Source organism: Artibeus jamaicensis, unplaced genomic scaffold (genome assembly GCF_021234435.1).
Source record: "Artibeus jamaicensis isolate MK-2021 breed Jamaican fruit bat unplaced genomic scaffold, CSHL_Jam_final scaffold_847, whole genome shotgun sequence".
NCBI classification, from domain to species: domain Eukaryota; kingdom Metazoa; phylum Chordata; class Mammalia; order Chiroptera; family Phyllostomidae; genus Artibeus; species Artibeus jamaicensis.
The window spans coordinates 29,081,858-29,104,988 of NW_026522057.1; the positions used below are offsets into that span (position 1 = coordinate 29,081,858).

A 23,131-nucleotide genomic window follows, 5' to 3' on the forward strand; every position below is an offset into this window, starting at 1 on the left:
TCAGAACCAGGAGGGGCCTTGGCCACGGTCTGTCCAGAGATGGGGGTGGAGTCCAGAGAGGCTCCCCGGCTGCTGCCCTGCAGCCCAGGAGTGCAGGGAACCTGTCTTCACCTGCTTGTCTCTCTTTTTCACTTGCTTTTCCTTCTTGCTATTTTTATTCAAATGCCACAGTCTAGGAGAGATCGCAGAACCATCTCTCTCAGTAACTCCAGTGAAGGGGACCGGAAAAGGTTTGGGGTTCCAGAGCAGCCACTGCCCGGAGAGCGCAGGCCTCACGCCACGCCGGCCGTGCCCGGCCTCCCCCTTCCTCCCCGTGGGTGTGGCTGATGCAGCAGAGGGGGCTTCGTGAGGCCCTTGGAGGACCTCGGACCTTCTCACCCGAGCTCTCTTCCCTTCAGCTGTCACTCTCCCAGCTGGCAGCTTCCCCGCAGTCCCCCACTCGCTGCCGCTCGGCCAAGCCCTCGTCGCAGCAGCCCGACAGCCCCGAGCCCTCGCAGGCCCAGGCGGTGAGTGCACCCCGTTCCTTCCAGGCAGTGGCTCCAGACTCCTGGCACTGGGAAGGCTCTGACTTCGCCACCACGCTGGCCCTGGTTGGGTGCCCGAGCCCGTCGTGGGCTCTCTGGGACACGGGTGTAGGGACCGTCCTTGCCCCAGAGATCTGCCGCCTTCAGTCTGGTGACCAACGATCACGTGGGCTGGGCTGTCCTGCCGGTAGCGGGTGAGGCTTTTGCTCTCCCTCGAAAGACGAGGACAAACCGCCCTTAGGTCTCAGTGTGAGAGGCAGGGCCGTTGCGTGGAGACAACGGTAGAGGCAGTCCGGGCCACTGGCCTCCGGGACCCTCTCCTGCTGCCGGCGGGGAGGGGGAGCAGGGAGACCTGATGGCCTGAAGTGGGCCCGTGCCTGTCCTGACCGTGGGGAATTTGCATGGAGCGTGGTCTCAGACACGGGCCGGTTCCCTGCAGACAGTCTGCGGACTGGCACTGGAGCCCCGCTGCGGAGAGCACTCAGGAGCGAGCGGTGCTGTCCTCCAGACTGGGGGGGGCGGGGCATAGGTTTGCAGTTCACCCAGTTGTCAGACAGCTGTTTCTCGGCCTCACGACTGTGAACCTACTTTTGTTGCCCGCCCCTGCCCCCCACCCCACTGTGTATCCAGCCTCCTGTGCTCGTGAGCAGCTTGCGTCTCTGGTGTTGCTGCGGCTGCTCTGGGTGTGTGGTGTGTTTTCTGGACGGCAACATGGAGCTCTGGGAGCAACCTGGAACGAGGGTGTTCTGGATTCCGGAGAGGCTTTTGGCTTAGACGTGCGCCTCCGGCTTTTTGGGGACGCGAGCGGCACCGGTGGCGCGGGGACGAGGACATCTGTGTGCACCCACAAGCCAGGGCTCGTGCAGCAGCCTCCTGGGTGGTGTGCAGGATGCCTCACCTCCGTCCACGAGTGGGGGGTGGAGGCTAAGCTCCCTGCCCAGCGTCCAGCTCGCCACGGTCCTGAGTTGCGCACAAACCCCACGGCTCCTCTCTCGGTGCTTTGGACTCACATAAAATACAGGATGCCCAGCTCAATTCAGGTGTCAGATAAAAATAACTTTTTAGTGTGAGCACATCCCAGAGATTACATGAGGCATACTTGCACTGAAATTATTCATTGTTTACCTGAAATGAGAATGCAGTAGGGCCTCCTGTATTTTTATTTGCTGATGCTAGAAACGTGACAGGCAGTTCATGGCCGAGCCCCCATGTCTGAGCACCATGTGGGTCGCAGGCAGGGGTCCTTGTCCTTGGGGCCTCACCGGGGCCCTTGTTCTGTCCAGCAGGAGTTCTCCTTGGAGGGCGGGATCTCTCACCTGGAAGCTGACCTGAGCCAGACTTCCCCGGCCCCGGGCCCGTGTGTCGCCGAGCAGTTGCAGGAGCTGCCTTTCGCCCCGGTGCACGCCCCGATCGTAGTGGGGGCCCAGACCAGGAGGTGAGGGGTGGGCTGGGGAGGGGCCGTGTGTCCCGGAGCGAGTGGTGGGTTTGTCTTGGTGCTGTTGTCCTTTCCCAGAGTCTGGCTGAGCACGACTCTGGGTTTCAGCTCCGGAAGGACGCCCTCAAGAGCCACGCTGGCGCTCCTGCAGGCCTCCGGCTTCCCTGAGGTGCTGGACGCCAACAAGCAGCCCGTGGAGGCCGTGAACCCTACAGATCCCGTGAAATTCGACCCTCAGAAGGAAGAATCAGACCCTCTACAAAGCAGCGAAATTGTGCTTCAGTTTCTTGCCTTTAGCAGGTAAAGTCTTCACCCTGCAGCCTGTGTTCCTGGCCACCTGGCTTTTGCGTGTTTTGCGTGGAATGAAAACCTCTGCGTGGCTCTGGCCTGGCAGCGTGTGCTGGGTGCGGGTCTCCGGCAATGAAGGCCCGCTGTGTGTCCTGGTTCTGGTTCAGCCGAGACCCTGCTACATCCCACCCTCTGGGGACAGCGTGTTGCTGGCCAGCTCTCGGGTGCTGGGGTGGCTCTGACAACAGGGTTCTCCAGCCACACCTGAAGTGGGTGGATGTCGGGCGGGCTCCCCCAGGTCACGGAAGAGCTGTTCATGTGGGCGAAGGAGGCGGTGTGTCCCGGCAGCGCCCGCTCTCTCCCCGCACGAGGGCCTGTGGAAGCCCCGCTCCCTACTGAGGGCACTTGACTAATTCTCAGCTTCGTTGGGTTCAGGGTGCCCGAGGACGACCGGGGAGCGCCGTGGCCAAACACCGTGTACTTCACCTTCCAGTTCTACCGCTTCCCGCCCGTGACAACCCCGCGGCTGCAGCTGCTCGAGCTGGATGGGATGGGGACGTCCCGCTCGGGGCCTGTGTCACACATCCTCGCTCCCGTCGGCCAGGACGGCTCCTTCCACGCTGGTAAGTGCTGTGCCCTGGGAGATGCTGGGGAGCCGCGCCGGGGAGTCTGCAGGTTTTACCGAAAAGTCCTGCGCAGTGAGCGTTTCCTCACCTCTTTGGGCTGTGAGAGATTCCCGTGGTGAGCCGGCCCCAGCAGCGCCGACTCACCGCACGCAGGTCTCTCTCCAAACCGGCGCCGTTTCAGAGCAAACCCCGACTCTGTGCAGTTCCATCTACATGAGTTTCCTCCTGTGTGTCTGGAAAACCAAAGAGTCCTTTTTGAAAAACCTGAACTCCATAATACCATCCTACCCAGAAATTAAGAATAATCCCTTAATATCATCAGCCGCCTGGCCAGGGTTCACATTTTCCCAGCAGCCCCTCACTACTTTTCATATGTGTTCAAGTCAGGGCGTGCATAAGGGCCACACGTAGGAGTGGTGACTGTCACGCCTCTGTCTGGGGAGGCCCCCACCACCCCCCTCTGTTCATTTCAGTTGTTGGCGTGGCCACGTGCTTGTCCCCCGGAGCTGCCAGCTCCTGCACGTTGGCTTCACGTTGCAGAGGTCACATTTGCAGCACCCTGACCCCCGTTTTCCCGGAAAGTGGGAGTTAGACCCAGACGTAGGGCCCGGCGAGCACTGTGGTGGGTTCGAGTCCTCTCCGGCCGGCGGTGCGCACCGTTGCTGCAGCCGCGCATCTGCGGCTTCTCTTTGTGCCGCGCTGTGGCCATCGGGTGGTGACACATCAGTTCTGGAACACCTCTGTCACTCGTCAGCCGGCTGCTTCCACCAAGAGCCACCTCCCTTCACCAGCTGCTTGGCTGCCTCGAGGGGCAGTCCCACCGGCAGTGCACCGCAGCGCTCGATTCTTCCCTTCTGTTGACTCGTTTTTAAAATCGCCAGACGGCTCCCAGCCACTGCCAGCACCCGCTATCATTATACGTGAATCCGTGTAAACCGCAGTGGACCGAAACATGCCAAATACGGTTCTCGGGACGGCCAGGCGTCCTGTCTTTGGCCAGTGCCCTGGCCTGTGAGGGACGGGGCCGGAGTCCGAGCCGCTGCTGCCTCCTCAGTGGGAAGTAACAGGTGGAAAAAGGCATCAAAACGCCCACTGAGAGGGGCTTAGCAGTATTGACGCCCGACGAGGGGCACCAAGGAGAAGCGCGGTGCCAGGACGGACAAGCTTGTTGTGTGGTAACGCAGAGAATAATTCACTAGGAAAAGAGTCCGGAATCCGTGAGCTTCCAGAGCCTGGCCTCAGACTACGAGGGGAAGTGGGCGGACTCTCTGAGGGGACACTGACACGCCTGCAGTCACGGGGATCCCGGCCCTTTTCTCAGTCAACTGGTAGCTCAAGCAGAAGAAAAAACAGGGGAATTGGAAACAGCAGTGTGAAGAGATGGCCTTGCAAAACCCTGTGCAACCGATTCAGAGAGCATGCGTTCCTTTCAGGCACACTCAGGGACTTCCGAACACCGCTGCCACACACACAGATGTGTGTGGTTCTGGTCACCAGGCGGGCGCCACCCTGGGCCAGGGGCACCTCTGCCAACGGTCATTTACGGTGTTCTTGGCCAGAACACCCCAGGGCGAGGTCGGTCCCTGCCTGCCCGGAGGCCCCAAACCACCGGACTCTTTGACATTATAAAACATGCTTCTAATTATTCCATAGGTCCCTGAAGAAAGTGCAGTAGAAATGACTTTAAAACTGAATGACAACATAACATCACATATCAAAGCTAATGGGATGGTAACTACAGGGAAATTTACAGCATTAAGTGCTGAAAATTGGGAGAAAAGAAGGTATCTTCTCAAGCGCTGATCTAATGATTCAGCTCCAGAGGTTTGGTGAGGAAACAACAGCAGAACAAACCCAATAAAAGAGGGGAGAAGTGACGATCTGAGCATCACTGCCGAGGAAACAGAGAAGTGCCAGAAGGGCTCGGCCCCGTGGTCGGGCACAGGCCACCGCGCCACAGGTGCTGCTCCACGCCGGAGGCCGGCTCAGCACGGGTCAGGGCTGCCCGAGACCGCGGTTCCTCGGAGAATGCGGCTGCTGCGCTGCGGACAGGACGGGGCTGGGCCGCGGTGGCCGGCCTCGCGCCCTGGGGCGCCCCCGTGAGCCCCAGCACCCTCTCTTCGGGCAGGCAGATCTGAGGAGAGGAGACCCAGGGTGAGCAGCTCAGGCCCCGCTCCTTCTCCCAAACACTCCGGCCGAGGAGCCGCCCGGGCCCCAGGGAGGGGTGTGCCGGGCAGGGGGTGGGCCCAGCAGGGCCCTCGGCAGGCGTGTGGCTGGGAAGCGGGCCCAGCTTTGTTCTCTCCGCTCCCTGGGCTTCCCCACCCAGTGTGCTCCTCCTTCTGGGGCGGCGGGGCAGGGCGTTCCTCACCCTTCCTGGGACCGCTGTATCCAGACCGGCCCCCTGGCCTTGCTCGTCCTCCCGGACCCTCGGGGGACAGTTTCGATAGCTCCTGTCCCCGGAAGGCTGACGGGGGTCAGAATGAGGCGCAGGCCTGACCACTCCTCTGCGCCACTGCCGCAAGCACACTCCCTGTGCCGCGTCCCAGCCTCCGCACTGCCGGTCGCCGTGCGGCACAGCCCGCGAGGTTGGGCAGCGCGGAGGGAGGGCCAAGACAGTGCAATGTCAGTGCCAAACACGTAGAGATGCCCCTGAGTTGAATATAAACCCCTTTCCATTGTGAATTCCTACAGAGAAATTAGTCCAAAAATTAAATTTCCTTGCAAGTTGAAGTCCAGAGAAATTAAACTCCAAAATAAAATTTTCTTGTCATTATGAATTAGAATCAGAGCCCCAAATTCTTAAGTTAAAATCTAAAAAAAGATTTTTGCTGTTTCTTATGCAACGGAGTCTCCGTCAAAGGCCCCCCTGCCAGGCGTCCCCCCTCCCGACAGGCTGCTCCTCAAGGTCTTGGTGCCCAGCACGTCCGGAGCTTCACCGGACAGACGGTCTTTTGTTGTTCAGTCACTGTGACGCGCACCACCAGGTGTGTCATTCCAAGCGTCTTTGCCCTTCGCAGACTCTGTTTTTTAGAGCGGTGCTGGGTTCACAGAGACACTGAGCCGACGGCAGAGCTGTCCCTTGGACGGACGTCTCGCGTCAGTGTGCTCGGCGTGTCTGGCACCGTCCACCAGCCGATACTGATACGCCGTGAGCAGCCAAAGCTCGCGGTCCACACGACGGTGCACCCGTGGCCTTGTATCCTGTAGGTCTCGACACACGCTGAGTGTCACACGCCCACGGTGACAGTGCTGTGGGGGCCATCCCACCATCCTGGCATCCGCTTTGCCTTAGTCTCGCCTGGTCCAGCATGTCCGACGGCTGGAGTTACGAAGTATATGCTTTTTCAGACCGGCTGCTTTCACTCCGCAGCACGCATTTCGGGCTCCACAGCACTTCTTCGTGGCTCGATAGCTCATTTCTGCCGAGTGCTAAATGAGGTCCCGCTGTCCGGTGGGACCGCGGTCTCTTCACCCGGCACCCTGGAGGCCGTCCTGGATGCTTCCGGGGAGTAAAGCTGTTACGAACGTGTTTGTTCAGGATGTTGTGCAGACATAAAGCTTCAGCTCCATTGGGTCATTGAGCGCGACCACTGGATCCCGTGCTAAGAACATGTTTGGTTTTGTCAGAAACCGCCACACGCCCTCCAAAGCGGCTGCACCGCGTGGCGTCCCCACGGTGCGGGGGGCGGGGGGGAGCGATCCTGCTGCTCCACCTCCGCCCCCGCCCTCGGGGCCGTCAGCGCCCCCGGTGTAGCTGCTCCTCTGCAGTGTCGCCTTGTTCTCATGTTTAATCTCATTTCCCTGACGGCGGGTGACGCGGGGCATCTTTTCATGTGATTACTTGCCATCCCTGCGTCTCCGTCCGTGAGGTGTCTGTTCAGATCTTTAGCTCATTTTTAAATTGGATTGCTGTGTTTTAAGAGTTCTTTGTACATTTTGTTTGTTTAAAAGATTTTATTCCCTTATTTTTAAAGAGGGGAAGAGAGGGAGAAAGAGAGGGAGACAAACATCAATGTGTGGTTGCCTCTGTGCGTCCCCCACTGGGGACCTCACCTGCAACCCAGGCCTGTGCCCTGACCGGGACTCGAACCGGTGACCCTCTGGTTCTCAGGCCTGTGCTCAGTCCACTGAGCCACACCAGCCAGGGCTTCTTTGTATATTTTGGATACAAGCCCTTTATAATATGTCTGTTTTACAAATACTTTCTGCCAGCTTATAGTTTATCTTCCTCATTCTCCTAGCAGTGTGTTTTGCAGAGCAGAAGTTTCTTATTTTAATGACATCTGCTTATCAACTGTTTCTTTTGTGAATTGTAGCTTTGGTGTTGTACCTAAACAGTCATCACCAGACCTGCGATGGGGCCTCCGGTGGGTTCAGAGGGTGGCGTGTGGGGAGGTACCCTCGTGGGAGGGGGCGTGGCTTCCCAGCGCTCCTCTCCCTCCCGGTTTCCTGGAGACTCGGAGTGTGGCTCATGCAGGATGCGCTGTTTCCTTGTTTTCTAATCCGTTACTTTTGTGTCTGTCTTTATCATTACCTTCCTTCAGGTCTTTGGGGTGTTCTTTCTTGTTGTTTTCCTAATTTGCATGGGTGGACCTTGTTTAATACGTTTATTTTAATTCTTTTGTCCTTATGGATGTAGAGTGTTCAAGGCTATGCATTTCCCTTTCATTACTGCTTTATGTGTTGGTGACCCTGATATGTAGTTTTCATTATTTTCTGGAAAAAGTCTGTTTTGGTTGTGTTTTTCTTTTGATATAGAATTATTTAAGAGTAAGTTGTAAATTTGTTTTAAAAATTGTTTCAATTTCTAGTTAATTGCATTGTGATCAGGCGGTTTGTTGGTGTTATTTCTGCTTTGTGGAGCATCTTTAGGTTTTCTTTGTGGTATGACATGCAGTTGGTGTGGACTAAGGTTCCTAACACGCTTGGAGAGGTGTGCTCTGTGCCACGGGGCCACGGCGTGACACACGGCAAGCGCTCCGCCTTGTGGATTGGTCACTCCGGGCTTCTGTACCTCGTGTGCTGCTCGCTGGAGCTTCCTTGGGAGGAAAGGGTCGTCTCTGTTGTCGCTGGGTTTTTACCCATTTCTCTGCGCATCTCCGGACCTCTGCTTTGTTGTTTGGTGCGTAGATATACCCACAGCTGTTACTGTTCACCGTGAGCAGCAGACTTCAGGGTACCAAGTGCTCATCGCTGAGGGCGTCCGCATGCCTTCCCAGGGAGCACGTGCATCAGAAGGAGAGGTGGAGATTAGAGGGGTGGTGAGGACTGCCCAGCCAGAGGGGGGAGTGGGGCTGGATGGCAGTGCAGGAAAGACCCCAGCGGGCTGGGGCCTGGTGTGTGGACGGGGGCGAGGGAGGTAAACTGGGGAGCCTGAGTGGTTACTAGGAATGGTGCTGCACCCCTGGGCATCTGTCTTAGTTGAGTTGGTGGTCAGCTCATTGTTGTCTGGTTGTCCGAGATGGACAGGAGTGAAGGGGTCCTAGCCTGTAGTCAGAGGGGATTGGAGGCTCCAGCATGAGAGGAGTGGGACTGTGCCAGGACCAGGATGCCCCACGCTACGCCCACCTCCCCGGAGCACTCTGCACCCTGGCAGCTCTGGGCTCAGTGTGTTGCCCCTGAGGCCATGAGCTCCATTAGGGGAGGCACCCTGTCCATCTTCTCCCACATTACCTGCGCGGGGCCTGGTGTGTGGTGGAGACACAGTTGTGATTTGCCGAATGTGAACTAATGTTTGTATTCAAAGGACCTGGCAGCTGATGGGGTGTGGTGATGATAGAGCGGGAGGAGCAGTAATGATAGAGCAGTAGGGATGGAGCAGTTATGATGGAGTGGTGATGATGGAGCTGGAGGTGTGGTGATGATGGAGCAGCGGTGGTGGAGTGGTGATGATGGAGCTGGAGGTGTGGTGATGATGGAGCAGTGGTGGTGGAGTGGTGATGATGGAGCTGGAGGTGTGGTGATGATGGAGCAGTGGTGATGGAGTGGTGAGGATGGAGCTGGAGGTGTGATGATGATGGAGCGGTGATGAGGGGGGGTGATGTTGAAACAGGAGGAGTGGTAATGATGGAGCAGTGATGGAGCGATAATGAGGGAGGGGTGATGAGGGAGCAGTGGGTGTCAGGAGACAGTGTGGGATGACACAAGGAGCTGCTGCTGAGGAAGAAGATAGAGGGTTTGGGGGGTGTGCTGCATTTGGGCACAAGTAGAACTCCAGGCAGAGAGCCCAGTGGTGGTGTGTCTGTGGTTCTGGGTGATGTTGAGGGCGGAGTGTGGAGAGTGCCCAGGGAAGGGTCTATAGGTGTTATTTGGGAAGTCGGCCCACAAAGTTCAAATCTGCTCGGCCTCTTTAAGCAAAGTCTGGAGGCTGGCGCCCAAGCCACTCCCTCCCCTGAAGCCCAGGAGGGTCTGGCAGTGGGAACTGCGTGGTTAGGGCCCTGAGCTTGAACTCTGGCATTTATGGGTTTTGTTTCATCCCCCTGCCCCTCTGAGGAGCCAGCCTCTGGGCTCCCATCTCGAAGTGGGTGTCATGAGGCTGACCAGGTGCCACAGGCCACCTAGTTCTCGGAGCTGGCCAGTTGGGTGGGTGTGGGGGCACTGGCCCTGTGACTTGGTCTGGTCATTTGAGATGTGACCCTGGGGATGAGCCTGATGCCATTGCCAGCCCTCCCCCGCTCGGTCTCTGTGCCGACCCCTCACTGGTCCCTGCCCCTCGAGGTGCCCCTCTCAGCCTCCAGCTCTGGTTGGAGCCTGCGTTGTGCCACTGTCCTTGCCTCACTTCCCGGGCCCATGGCCTCCTCCCCGCACCGGTACTGTGTCCCCGTCCTGACCCACTTTGCTCCTCCCACCGAGAGCACTGTCCTGGTTTTCCTGGGTGCTAGTGTGGGCACCCACTGGGTTGAGGGGCCCGGAAGCGGGCGAGCTTCTCAGCCTGGCCTGGGTCTGTGTGGGTGTTAGGCGAGCGCTCACCCCTTCCTCCTCAGGGTCAGTATTCTGCTCGCCGGGGGGCTTTGTTGACACAGTTACACTGTTGACGGAAAGGGGGAAAGAGGTGTTTTGAATACAATCCCAGCATTGCCATTCCCCGCACTCCAACTAATGGCAATTTCAGTGGCAGTTTTGTCAATTTGGAATTAATGACGGTGCCATTCGGAGACATGACGGTGGGCAATGGGTGCCCACCTCTTAGTGAGAAGCCTGGTTGCCCAGAGTGGGCCCCGGAGGCACAGTGCTCCCTGGGGCTGGAGCGCCATGTGATGGATCTGGGTGGGGGGCGTGTGGGGGGGCGTGTGAGGGCTGGGGGGTGGGGGAGGGGTGGTTCCGGGTCCCCCGGCAGTGCATGCTGAGCCCCGCAGGTGTGTGCATGGCCCAGTTTTGACGGGAGATGTCTGTGGGTCCTCTGGCCGACCCCAGGGGCCTCTGTTCCGTCCCAGCCTGGACTGTTGCACGAAGACTTGGCGACGACCATGAATCTCAGGTTGGGAGCAGTGTCCTGTGCACGCTGCAAGGCGACGTGGCCTCCTGAACAGCACTCCTCGGTTTGTCGGTCTGGGTGGTGGGTGATGTCTTTGATGAATGTGTTTGTTAAGCGGTAGCTCTGACTGCAGCAGAGATCGGCCCTCGTGACCAGAGCAGAAGCCTCATCCAGTGTAAAGGGGGAAAATGGCTCCAGTCACATTTGGCCTCATCGGGGGCCTCTCTTGCGCAGGGTCTCCCGGCTTCCGGCTGAGCTACCTGGTGGGCCCGGGACTCCTGAGGCCCGGGGAGCAGCGCTGGTTCACCCGCTACCTGGCCCTGCAGACCCTGCAGCTCGACGTCTGGGACGGGGACTCGCTGCTTCTCGTCGGGTCGACAGCCGTCCAGATGAAGGTAGCGGGCCCTCTGGGTCCAGGCGCCGTGGGGAGCGGGGTGCTCCTGAGGAGGTCTGTCTGCTCGTGGTCTGGCCATTGTCCAGCGCTGGACTGTGCTTTGGCTTCCTGGGTTGCAAACCAAAAGCACTGCCGAGCTCCCTCCTTCCTGAAAGGAGCCGACTCCCGCGAGATCTGCCTTCGGTAACACTGGGCTCCACTGGCCCCTGGGTAGCTCCCCCTGCATACTGAGTCCCGGGTCCTCTCCAAGCCCTTTCTGTTCTGTGCCCTGTGCCCTGAGGGTCAGCAAGGAGTTGACAGGGCAGCCCCTGGGCCAGGGACCGGGGTCCCTCCCACCAGCTGCGTGGTGGGGGTCCTGAGAATCGCGCCAGCCATGGTTTGGGTGGGAGCGGAGACTGTCAGGGTCAGCACGTTCCTCCTGTACCACGTGGCTGTTCTCCTTCCTGGGCCAGCCACACCCCCTCAAACTTCAGCCCGAGCCCGGCCCCTTCAGCAGGGGCGTGTCAGAGACCTTTTGATCCGAGCCTCTCTCTCCCTGCTCCTCAGTGCCCCTCACGGTGATGAGCTCACAGCTCCTGGATCGTGGCGGCCAGGCTGCATGCGGCGCTCCCCTGACGCCATGTCCTCTTCCCCCGGGGCTCCAGCTGCTCCTTCCTCCTGAGGGCTGACCTGGGCTGTGTTCTCCACACCCGTGACCCGTGCTCTGTCTCCTCTTCCCCCATGAAGGGGGCTCCCGGGGGGCAGCTTCCTGGTATTTACTTGGTGGGTTTATCCTGTTGTACTTCACTCAGGAATTTGTGGGAAAGACCTGACTGGCCTCAGGGCATCAGGTTCCGGAAGAAGGTGGTTCGGCCTTGGCCGTCCTGACCCTGTGTCTCTCCCGCAGCACCTCCTGCGCCAGGGGCGGCCGGCCGTACAGGTCTCTCATGAGCTCGAGGTCGTGGCAACCGAGTACGAACAGGATGCGATGGTGATGAGTGGAGACGTGGCTGGGTTTGGTGGCATCAAGCCGATCGGCGTCCACACGGTGGTGAAGGGCTGGCTGCACCTGACCTTGGCCAATGTGGGTAAGAACCCCAGCGGTGTCGTCTGGTCCTGTGTCCTTCCCTGGACAGTCAGTCATCTTTGTCTTCCCAGCTGGAATGTGAGCTCCCTGAGGGCAGAGGCCACACTGTGGGTGTCAGATACTCAGTAGGAATTCAAGAACACTCTCACTGGCTTGACCACTGTGCCTGCCCTCGGCCACTGAACCTGTTCTTGGCCACTGGGCCTGCTCTTGACCCCTAGGCCTGCCCTTGACTCCTAGGCCTGCCCTTGGCCACTGCACCTGCCCTTGACCCCTGTGCCTGCCCTTGACCCTTGGGCCTTTCCTTGGCCATTGCACCTGTCCTTGGCCACTGGGCCTGCCCTTGACCCTTGTGCCTGCCCTTGCCCACTGGGCCTGCCCTTGACCCCTGGGCCTGCCCTTGGCCACTGTGCCTGCTCTGGCACCATTTGTTCGGTGTTCCTGATATCCAGTCAGGATTTGGGGTCGTTAGTTGTCTTGGCCAACCCACACTTTGTTTCTTGGTACTGTCCCTGGGGCCCTGTGACAGTCCTCCAATCCAGTAATTGGGGGACAGGATTTTCACTGAGAGGCCCACCCACAGAACTGCCTCCCTCCAAGGAGGAGGGGAAGGAGCAGTAAAGGCTTCTGGACTTTCCTACAGCTCCGGACAGAGGGCGGGGCAGAGAAACGCACCCCCGCAGAGCCCAGCACCCCGACCTCATGTCCCGTGCTGTCCTGGGAGTGGCTCCTTGGGGAGACTGAGCCTGGGCCTCCCCTCCCACGTGCAGGGCGCGCAGGGAGTCTGGGCGGGGCGTGACCTTCTGGAGGCGAGACCAAAGCCCCTTACAGGACAGGGACGGAGGCGGCCTCCAGGCAGAGGGCTAGGGCTGGCTCCTGTGGGCGGGCGGACAAGCCCCGTCGGCCTCCCTGGGAGGCCAGGGGAGGGATGGGGGTTTTTCTGGGCAGAACTGAAAACTGGACGAAACCAGCCCTTTGCAGTGTGGAGCTGGGTCAGTCTGGATGGGACCGGGGCCTCTGTTGTTTGCCTGGGGGCTTTTCCGTCCCTCAAAGCCCAGCCTGAGTGTGAGGCTGGGCCCCATGGGCCTTGCACCCCAAGCGCTGGTCTGACGGCGGAGGCGCTGGGCCGCTGCAGGTGCGCACGGCTTATGAAGTCAGGTTCTAGGATTCCGCCTGCTTGTTTACAAATGTAGGATCTGCGGCATCTGGGAACACAGACAATGTGGAAACAGCAAAACTCAATTAGGATCCGGAGAAATAAATGAGCCACGTGCGAGGAGCAGACATTATTCAGAAGCTCCCAGGGCCCAGGGAGCTGCAGGGAGCGTCCTGCCGCCCGGCTCCTGCTGCTTATTTTTGTATTTAATTCACCACCTGGGCGAACGAGCAGCGACTGGGTGTTACAATCTCATCTTCAGGGGGAAGATTAGCTCCATTATTTGTTATCTTAAATTGTCATTTTCATGCTTTGCCTGCAAGGGAGAGATAAGCTCGTGGGAAAGAGAGTCTGCGGTGCCCGCTGGAGAGGCGCCTCGCAGGCCCGAGAGGGGCTGCTGACCAGGGGCGGACGCGTGCCCGGCACGCTGTCCCTGCACAGCCACACTGCCCCGTCCTCTGGACATTCTGCATTTTTTGGGGGGAAACGCAGCTTTTATTTCATTATAAACCTGGCTGTTCTGCTCCAAGCAGCAGGCGCAGCCCAGCGGGTCCAGTGGGATCTGTCGCTGCAACCTTCCAGCGACGCCAGGCCCACCGGTGTCACTGGGCTGGCTCGGCCTCACGTGTGGCCGCAGGAGGAAGCGTAGCTGCCCCGGGTCTCCTGTGAGTCTTTCCGTGGGAGGGCGCCACCTGCGGGCTCGGTGGCTTCTTGGCTCAGAAGAGCTTTTTGACGCTCCCAGTAGCCGGCACGCAGGCCTTGCAAGAGGCACGTTCTTCCTTCTCCTGATCCCAGGGGTCCCGGTTGTGCAGTGGGACCGCTAGGATCTGCTGCCCTCCTGGGGGCCTCTCCAGGAGATGCAGGGCTGCCCTGAGACCGGCTTTGTGGTCATGTCCCATTGTTCTTAGGACTGCAGGAGAGCCGGGTGGAATGCCCGTGACAAATGGCCCGGGGTTGGGGTCTGTCAGTTGTGGCGTGCTGTGCCCCGCAGTGGGGTGCAGGAGCTGCGTCGGGAGCCCTGCCCACCGGCAGGGTTGTGGCTCCCCTAGCATACTGTGGGCCCCGACTGTGACCTGTCCCACTGAAGGGGAAGGCAGCAGCACTTTCAGACTGGAAGCCGTGCCCCGAAGGTGTACAGCACCTTTCCCTGAATGGCCCTTGAGTCACTGTGCAAACGTAACCTCAGCTTATCAGTTGGTTGTTGCTTCTTGTGAACAAAGCAGTGCCCCAAGTACAAGCACAGGGATCCCGGGTCCCCCTTTGCTCAGGAGGGGAACGCGTGGTCCTGCCGGTCCCACTGCGGCAGTGACCGTCATCTGTCCGACCTGCCCCCACACCTGGGAGCCTGAACTCCAAGGATGCTGGGCGCCTTCCCTGGCGCGCTGTCCGGCCCAGGGCCTGACCTTGGGTGGGTTCCCTGGTCTCTCTGTACCTCTCAGGGGCTTAGAATAGGCCAGGGCTCCTTTCAGGGAGATGTGGGGGCTGGGGAGGCCTCGTCTGCTGGGCAGGGGACACCTGGCCATGGGACGGGAGATTCTGGCTTCCCTCTGTGTGGCAGTAAGTGCAGGTGGCATGTGCCACCTACCGGGCAGCTGGGCAGCGGGTTCTTGGGACTGGGCGCAGAGCTCGCCAAGGCCTGTGGGGCCACAAGCTCCCTGAGGTGGCAGAACTGGTGCGGAGCCAGGAGCCCTCGGAGGGAGGGCTCGGGGCTGGGAGTGGGGGGCGTGCCGCCCTCCCCTGCCACACGGAACGTGGGGGGCTGCGAGGGGACCCGCTGCTGCCCTGGGGTCTGGACAGGGCGGCCCCACTTGGGTCAGCGTCAGGACCACTGACCTCCCTTCCAGCCTCAGCTCAGAACCTCTCTGGAGAGACGCCTCGCCAGGTAGCGGGACATGAACACTCCGGCTCCGTCACAGAGGAGACACGGCTCACCCCTGCGGGCAGGCGGGCCTGCTGCTGGGCCAGCCTGGAGCTGGGCCGGGGAACAGCAGCTTCCTGGCAGGGCTGAGCTTGTCACAAGGCCAAGAGCAGCAGGTGGATCTGAAGAGGCAAAAGGGGGCTGAGCGGGCAGGGTGGTGGGTCAGCAGCACCCAGCAGGAGGGGCGGCCCTGGCGGCAGCTCCCGGCAAGCCCTCGGGGAGCTCCTCACCTGCAGGTCTTTGGCTGCACCCAGTGGGTTGGAAAACGAGTGGCAGGGGCCTCGTGTGCGGTGCACGCGGGCTGTGGCCTCACCAGCGGTGTGCTGCCGTGCCCCAGGGTGGTGTCCACGCAGGGCGGTCTCGAATCCCAGCTGGGGTCCTGTCCCCCCAAAGAAGCGTCTCTGCGGTGTTCTGTGGCAGACAGGTCCCATCCCCGGTGCTCAGACGCGGGCAGGTCAGCAGGCTGCTTCTGGTCCAGCCCAGGGAAGGGGGACTGCACTCGGCTTCTGGGCAGCCCTCCGCCCCCAAACCCCACCGAGCCCCCGTCCCTGCGAAGGCTTCATTGTGAAAAGGCCGAGGAGATTCTGGGCTGCGGAAGCGCTTGTGCCTCCAGGCGCACTTGGACCCGGGCGTTTGTGGGAGTGCACAGCGGCCTTCCTCGCTCACGGTGACGCTCGGGTCACAGGCTGCGCAGCTGCTGGGGCCGACCCACCCGCGGGAAGCCAGCTGCTGGGAGCAGGTGGCCTCCGGGTGGGCCGAGGCTGCCACCAGCAGGGGGGAGCGGGAGCCCAGGGGGAGAAGTTTGGGGGAGAAAGGGCCCCTGCCCGTCGTCATCTCTCGATCACAGAACCGAGAGTGGAGTTTGGGGGTCTGTGGGTCAGAGGCCTGGATGGCCATTGGAGTGCCGGGCCTCCTTGTGGGCACGTGGATGAGTTTGCCAGGCTCCTGTGTGGTGTCGATGTGTCACGCCGGGTGTTTGTCATCCAGGCCACCTGTGTGAACAGAGAGGGAGAACCTCCAGCTCGCTGCCACCTTCCAGGTCGCAGGTCATCTCGAACGACGGAGCCGGCCGCTTCGAGGGAGGCAGCCTCCTCACGCGTGGGGGCCCGAGACGTGAGTGGGTGTCATTTGTGTGGGAGTGGGGCTCGAACTGTGGGGGGAGAAGGCTGCACGTGTGTGTGTGCGTGTGTGCACATGTGTGTGCTGTGGTGGGCACACCCCTCCGGATCTGGCAGCAGAGCTGAGGGCCCCGCCCCCGTGGGCCCTGGGCCACCTCGACTCCATGCTCGTCAGGCCCAACGCCCCAGACCGGGCCCTGAGGAGCCGCCTGGTGTTCGTAGAGAAAGTGTAGCCCTGTGAGTGGCGCCGGGTTCAGTTCGCTGCGCTCCTGCAGGGAGGGAGTGAGGAAAGGTGAGGGTGCATGCAGACTGGCTTTCAAACTGCCTGTGCGGCTCCGGTGTGGGAGGAGAGGGAGTGAGCTAACCGTGCAGCTGGGCACTGAGACCTGGGCTTGTGACCATGGTTTTCCAAGCAGGGTTTTTCTTCCCTTAACATGACCCCGGACCAGAACATGAAATACTTGTTGTTGGAATGAAAAGGGGGAGTGTCCTTGAAGTAGAGCCCCCCTGCCCCGCCCCCACCACATGGCATCTCTCTTGTGACCCCAGTCTGCCGTGAGCTTCCAGGGTTGCTGGTCCTCTGACTGTTGAACTTGAGCCTGTGCTCCAGGAGGGAGTCAGGGCTATGGCTGGTTGGAAAGGGGGGCAGGGCGTTGGTGCCATCTTGGAAGGGTGCTAGGGTCCCACAAGTCCGCTGAAATTCCAGGCAAAGCTTTGTGGGCCCCCACACGTTCTCGGGGAAGGCCCGCACGTGGCCCGTGGTCCAGGCTGGCTGAGCGCCCTCTGGGCCGGCTTCCCCGTTTTAATGTTCCAGGGACCGAGGTACAGAGAGGCCACGTGTGCGATTCCCACTCTGGGGACAGCCTTCTCTGCCCCCAGCCGGCCTCTCTGGCCACCAAGAGAGTAGATGAGGGTCAGAGTGAGGACTCCCACTCTCCAAACAGAGGCCTGGAGTGTTCATGGAGCCCTTGGCCCAGAGGTCAAGGGTTCCACCAGGCAGCTTGGGGCGGTGACGGCTGGGGGTTTGCCTGACGGGAGCACCTGCAGCCGTCGGTCCTCTGGTCTCCCTTTACCAGAACCCGAGGCCAGCTGTGCCGTGGGAAAGCCGGCTCTCCTGCATCTGGGCAGGCTCTGGAGTTGGGGTCCTGTGGCCCACAAAACTTGGCGGTGCTCCTTGGCTGAGCGGCCGTGCTGCCAGGTCCCCTGAGACTGTGTTCCCGTAGCTTTGGAAGGAGAGGGTACTCGCTGATGACCCCGCAGCCTGCTCGGCTCTCGCCCTGGTCCCTGCCTGCGGGGACCCTGGGCCTCCGGTGCTTGCACTGGGCCGGGCCACCCTTCCCACCCGCCTGTGCCCTGGAGACATGATGGTGTTCTTGGCAGCGGTTGAAGATGTCAGCCCCAGGTCATGGAGCGGGAGAGCCGTTTAACTGGCTTTAAACTGGCTTTAAACAAGTGGCTGTGGCTCTTGTTTGCTTGTGAGGGAGCGGAAGGGTGGGCGAGTCGGGGTCGCTTCCCCACCACGTGGAGCCGCCATCGGGGGCACAGGTGTGTGAGGGCAGAGTGGGGGTGGCGGGCGCTGATTTCCCAGGGCTCTGAGAGTCAGGAAGGTGGGGCGCCCCTTCTCCTCTGCCCACGGATGCCTGTCTGGGAATCTCGAGTGTCAGCCTGTGATGTGGCTTATGTGGCTCTGTCACTGGCCCAGCCGTTGACAGAGGACAGCATGCAGCTTCTCTGCCCGCCTGGCCTGTCTGCTTCCGTGTGTCTGCTGCCTGTCTGTCTGGGTTTGGTGCAGCCCCACAAGGCCGTGAGCTCGGGAGCCTGGCCTGGTCTGCGCTCCACCTGCCCTGCTGGCCCAGGGCACAGCTGGTCAGAGCCCCTGCTTCTTGGTCTGAGCCTGGGGCTGTAGCACATCCCCACCCCCCACTGCCATGGGGGGCGGGTTCGAGAACCTGTTGGGACATGTGCCTGACGCACTGAGGGGCACTCCTGGGGGCTGCGTGAGGGCAGTGCGGTGGCAGGGGGGCTGTCCCCGGACCCTTGAGCGTTGCGGGAGCCTGAGCTTCTAATCCACCGGCCTTTCTGCCCTAGAGAATCACCCAGTGGTGTGTCGAGAATTCGGTCTAAGGCACCGGTGACAAACAAGGCCCGTGGGCCGAATCCGGCCTCCACTTCGTTTTATCTGGCCCTGCACCCTGATTCTCCCCCCGAGCTCCTTGGTTAAGGAGTAGTCACATTTACACAGTTCTAAAGTCACATTCGGCCCTTTGAAGACAACCGAGAGGCTGGGTGGCCCTGGTGACAATGAGTGTGACACCCCTTGTGAGGGCTCAGGTCCGTGTTCCTTGTGTCTGCCGGGCTGGTCGGGAGGGGCGCTGTGGGGACCGGTCCTGTAATGCCCATCTTCACCCGCGTAGAGCACGCAGAAAAGAAGGGACCCTCTGGGCCCCTTTCGGGCCACGGGGTTTTGGGCGGCTCGGTGCCACATCGGCTTAGAAATTGGATCTGTGCCCTCGCTAGTGTGGCTCAGTGGATTGAGCGCAGGCCTGTGAACCAAAGGGTTGCTGGTTCAATTCCCAGTCAGCGCACAAGCCTGGGTTGCAGGCCAGGTTCCCAGTAGGGGGCACACGAGAGGCAACCACACACTGATGTTTCTCTCCCTCTCTTTCTCCCTCCTATTCCCTGTCTCTAAAAATAAGTAAATAAAATCTTAAAAACCCCCAGATCCATGCACTGTAACCTCTGGCTCCTCTCTGAACCTTCCAGGGAAGAGAAATGTGGTCCAGGCACAGAAGCTGACGGACGTGGACAGCGAGCTGGCCGCCATGCTCTTCGCCCCCACGCGGCCTGGGGGCAGGGGGCCCCAGGGTGCGGGGCAAGAGGGCGACGCTGTCCGCAGGCGCAAGCTGGAGCGGATGAGGACCGTGCGTCTGCAGGAGGCAGCGGGCGAGGGCGGCTGCCGGAGGACCGGCGTGCTGGTGAGCGCCTGCACTGGCTTCCCCAGGGTTGGGGGGGTGCCCAGTGGGACCGGGAGCACCCCTCCCCTCCCTCACACTCTCTGCTTCCCCTGGTCCCGAGTGCAGGACAGCAGAGGGCTGGGCCTTTCCGCCACCAGGGGGCGCTCTCCTGTCAGTGAGACCTGGGAGCTCCTGGTCATGGTGGACTCCTGGGCTTCCCCCCGCACATTCTGTTTCTTCTTGGTGTGGGGGTCCCAAGAGCCTGGGGTCTGAAGAAAGCTTGGCAGCGGATTCTGGGGGTCCCCCAAGTTTGGGGTGGGCCTGTGGCCAGCGTCTCCATCCTGGGCAGTCAGTGCAACCCCTCTGTCCTGGCAAATTCTCGTTTTTGGCAGAGAATCTGAAGGAGACCCCAGGGTATTTTGCAGCTAAGAAAAGGGAGGTGGGAATGCTATACTCGACAGGTTTGCAGAGTGAAGAAGCCACAGGGGCCTGAGGACGACCGTTGAGGTCACCCCTAGGCAGGTGTCTGACCGACAGTGTCCCTTCTCAGGGGCAGAGCTCTGCCGATGGTCAGCGGTGCCTTCTCCCCTGCTGTGGGAAGCACCCGTGGGTGGGGAGAGGCCCCTGCCCTCAGGTGTGGAATGTCGGGAGGGAGACAGGAATAAACCAGCCAGCCAGGGGCTGTCCATCTGTGGGAGGGAGTGGACAGGAGAGAGGATGGGCCGGGCCCACCCGAGCTGCAGGACGGGCAGGGCTGGCGGGCAGAGAGGGCAGCGAGCACTGTGACGATGCACCGCAGGGGCCAGCGGGGCCGGGTGGGCCTCTACCCACCCCTGGTGTGTGCTGCCCGGGTGCACCTCCGCTCGTCACGTCACCGGGGGACACTCGTCCCTCCTCAGCGGCTGGGTCTGGCGAGTGGCAGGTGCTGTTAGGGCAGCGCAGTGACATCGTTAGTTGTTTGTTATTATGAGTTTGCCCGTCTCCTCTTATCTGACAGGTTCCAGTAGGGCAGCGACCCCCCCTCCCCCCCGTGTGCTGCAAGATCTTAAAACTCGCAACGCCTGACTGTTTAGTCAGGGGCGCTGACCTTTTTTCCCTCGGAATGTCAAACAAACGGTAACAGCCGCTGTGACGATAGCTGTCTGGTGTGAATGAGCCAGCATTGCACCCGTTTTCCTTGTCAGATCGGCAATACCGTGCATGTTTGGTGCGCCGTGGAATTTGGTAGGTTGCGTGCGGCGAGATGGAAAGGGTGAGCGTTTGGACAGAGAGACTGACAGCTCAGATGCCTGGTCAGGAGCGCAGCAGCGGACTGGGGGGCCTCGGACTTCCAAATACGAGAAAAATCCCCCCTAAACTCAAATGATTTCCTGGGTCGGTGACCCTGGAGAGATCTGCAGTGACAGTAAGTTGGTTTCTCTCCCCTCGGAGCCTTTGCCGCAGGCTCTGGAAGGAAGACGAGGTGCTGTGGTCGGAGGGGAGCAGTTGGGGGACAGACTGGAGCGCTAGCTCTCTGCAGGGCCAGGTCTCAGGTGCTGGAGGTCGTGCCGGGGAGCGGGAAGCAGTGGGGAGCAGTGGGGAGCGGCTGGCACGTGGCCATCTTCCTGCCTCCTCATCTTCAGAGGTGGCTGTTGACGATCCGAGGGAGGTGGCGTCACAGGGCTCCTTGGTCACAGTGGTGTGGCCGGGGCAGTTAGCATCGGGAACAGGGCTGGACGCCTGCACGCAAGTCCCTGCTGTGCCGTGGGACAGCCACAGGCCTCTTTGTGAGGGTCGCTCAGCTGAACCCGTGTCCAGTGCTCAGGATGGTGGCTGGCCCCAGTGACTGTCATTGTTCAGCATCAGCCTGGGGAAGGCCCAGGCCCAGGCACCCCTGGCTCACGCACCTTCTCTGGGGCCCCAGGTGGGGGGTGGGGATGGGTGGGCAGGTTCTCTCTTCATACAAGCACTGCGGGGCAGCAAGTGGAGGGAAGCCGGGCACACTCAGGCCAGGCGGCGGCGGGTCCCTGGGGCCCTCGGCCTGGCTCCGGGCCCACCCACTCTGCCTTCGGGCGGGTGGCCCCGCACTGGGATCCTGGGAGCCTGGGACCCACTTGGTAACGTTACAGTGAGGTGGTTGCCACAGTAACAGGACAGTCCCAGGAAGTGCCCCTGCGGCTCCCATGGTGATGTCCCAGCAGCTTGGGGCTGCCCCTCACTCTTGGGTAGCACAGGAGTGGCAGAGGTGCCACACTTCACGTTGTCGTCCCCTGTCAGTGCCACGGAGGAGAGCGTTCTGTCCCAGCAGCCCCAGCAGGCGGCTCACTGGTCTCACTGCCCAGATTGGGTTGCAGCCTGTCCTCGGGCCAGTTTCTGGGGACTGCAGGGTTTTCGGCCCGGGCACTGGGGTTCCAGGGGCCCAGTAAGTGTCACCATCTGTCCCTGCCTGGGTCTCAGATGGGGAGATTGGGCAGGAGCCTAGCAGAGGGAGGCCAGAGTGTCACCCGCTCCACTGGTGACTCTGGGGAGGGCTGGTGGTAGAGTCGGCGTGCGTCTGAGGCGAGGTGTTCCCAACGCCAAGCCCGGGCCGACCGGCAGGCAGGCTGGGTCACGCCCTCCCGGCGCAGGCGGGTCCTCCTCGCTGACCGCACCACCTGCCAACGCCAGGGTCACGGGTCTTGGCCCGGGGTTTTGTTTTTTTTTAATTTATAAAAGATTTTATTTACTTACTTTTAGAGATGGGGATGGGAGGGAGAAAGAGAGGGAGAGAAACATCATTGCATGGCTGCCTTTTGCACACCCCCTCCTGGGGACCTGGCCTGCAACCCAGGCATGTGCCCTGACTGGGAATTGAACCAGCGACCCTTTGGTTCGCAGGCCCGTGTTCAGTCCCCTGAGCCACATGACCTAGAGCTCAACCCAGCGCTTTTCCCATCTGGCCCGTGGCTGTCCGAGGTCCCCGCTGCAGGTCGCAGAGCCTAATGATGTCTGGGCCCTCTGTCCCACACTGCCCATCTGGGGCCCACTCTACTGAGCAGCTCTCATGAAACGCCCACATGGGGAGGTCACCCACGGGCACGGTCATACTCCCATCTTCGTGTCCCTGGGCAGACTTGAAGGGCTCAGCTTCAGCTCCTTGCTCAGGAAAGGCCAAAGCGGTGCATGCTGGGAAGTGAGGAATGAAACCTGGTCTCGCCTTTGGAGTTACAGTGGGGAGGCGTTCAGTCGGCCTTCCTCTGACGTTCGGGCCTCCTCCGTGTTTGGGGTCCCTGCACTGGGCCTGGCTGGCCCCAGCTTGGGGGTGGCCCTTCTGTCCTTGGACGTGACAGGGCAGCCTCCTGTGGGCCTCGCAAGAAAAACAAGGCCACCTCCAGCCCGGAGCACGTCTGGTGGCCAAGGCCACTGACTCGTGGGGCATCTGGGGAGGGAGGGTGGACGAGGCCCATGGCTGAGCCCCACCAAGGCAGCACGCCGGGTGTCTGGACCCAGCTGGAGGTCAGTCAGGGCAGGACACGTCCCCTCCCAGGGACTCTGCTTACCACTCTGGGGTCCTGGTTGGCGAGCTGGTCACCTGCCCTGGTTGAGGTCATCCTCCTTTCTTTTGTTGGAAACCTCTGCTTTTAATGCCGCACGGTGTCCGATACCAGCTTCCTGGGTGTGGGGGAGTCGGGGGAGTTGGCAGTTGGCTGTAGTGAGTCGGGAGCTTGCCGGGCAGACCCTGCTTCCCCCAGGTACACATCACATGTGGGCAGAGAGAAGCCAGGGGTGCCCGCCCATGTCCCTGTGGAGGGACAGGCACGCCCTGTTCTGTTCGCTCTCTCACCCAACCCAGGCGTGAGGCGGGGGTGGGTGGGGGTTCCAGAAGAAATGTAGTATTCGGGGTGGGGTGGGGGAAGGTAGCTAGAAAGCAGCCACAGAGTCAGAGAAGGGCGGTGGCCCTGGTCTGACCCTGGCGTCTTGCAGGCCCTGCAGGATGTCCGCGCACAGCACGCACGGGACCTGCAGGTCATCGCTGCCTACCGAGAGCGCACAAAGGCACAGAGCATCGCCAGCGCGCTGAGCCTAGCCATCACCACGGAGCACAGCATCTGCGCCACGCTGGGCACTGCTGAGTTCTTTGAGTTCGTGCTCAGGAACCCCCACAGCACGCCGCAGACCGTGACCGTTGAGGTGGACAATCCTGAGCTCAGGTGGGACCC

At 60.9% G+C, this 23,131-nt stretch overlaps 1 protein-coding gene across 6 annotated transcripts in view; it reads left to right on the top strand.

Annotated features, from left to right (window-relative positions):
- The window catches only part of NPHP4 (nephrocystin 4), a 78,448-nt gene that overhangs the window by 49,979 nt on the left and 5,338 nt on the right, over positions 1-23,131 (top strand). For 4 of the 6 annotated variants that reach the window (XR_008390714.1, XM_053660639.1, XM_053660641.1 and 1 more), the window contains exons 14-22: positions 399-506; positions 1,808-1,959; positions 2,068-2,259; positions 2,683-2,870; positions 10,582-10,742; positions 11,628-11,808; positions 15,869-15,994; positions 18,763-18,974; positions 22,896-23,122. Coding sequence is in view for 5 of the 6 variants with exons in the window: in XM_053660639.1 (XP_053516614.1) it covers positions 399-506; positions 1,808-1,959; positions 2,068-2,259; positions 2,683-2,870; positions 10,582-10,742; positions 11,628-11,808; positions 15,869-15,994; positions 18,763-18,974; positions 22,896-23,122 (1,547 nt within the window). In the remaining variant the exon portion in view is untranslated. The remainder of the gene's footprint in view (positions 1-398; positions 507-1,807; positions 1,960-2,067; positions 2,260-2,682; positions 2,871-10,581; positions 10,743-11,627; positions 11,809-15,868; positions 15,995-18,762; positions 18,975-22,895; positions 23,123-23,131) is intronic. The other 2 variants (XM_053660640.1, XM_053660642.1) reach the window with 1 other exon arrangement.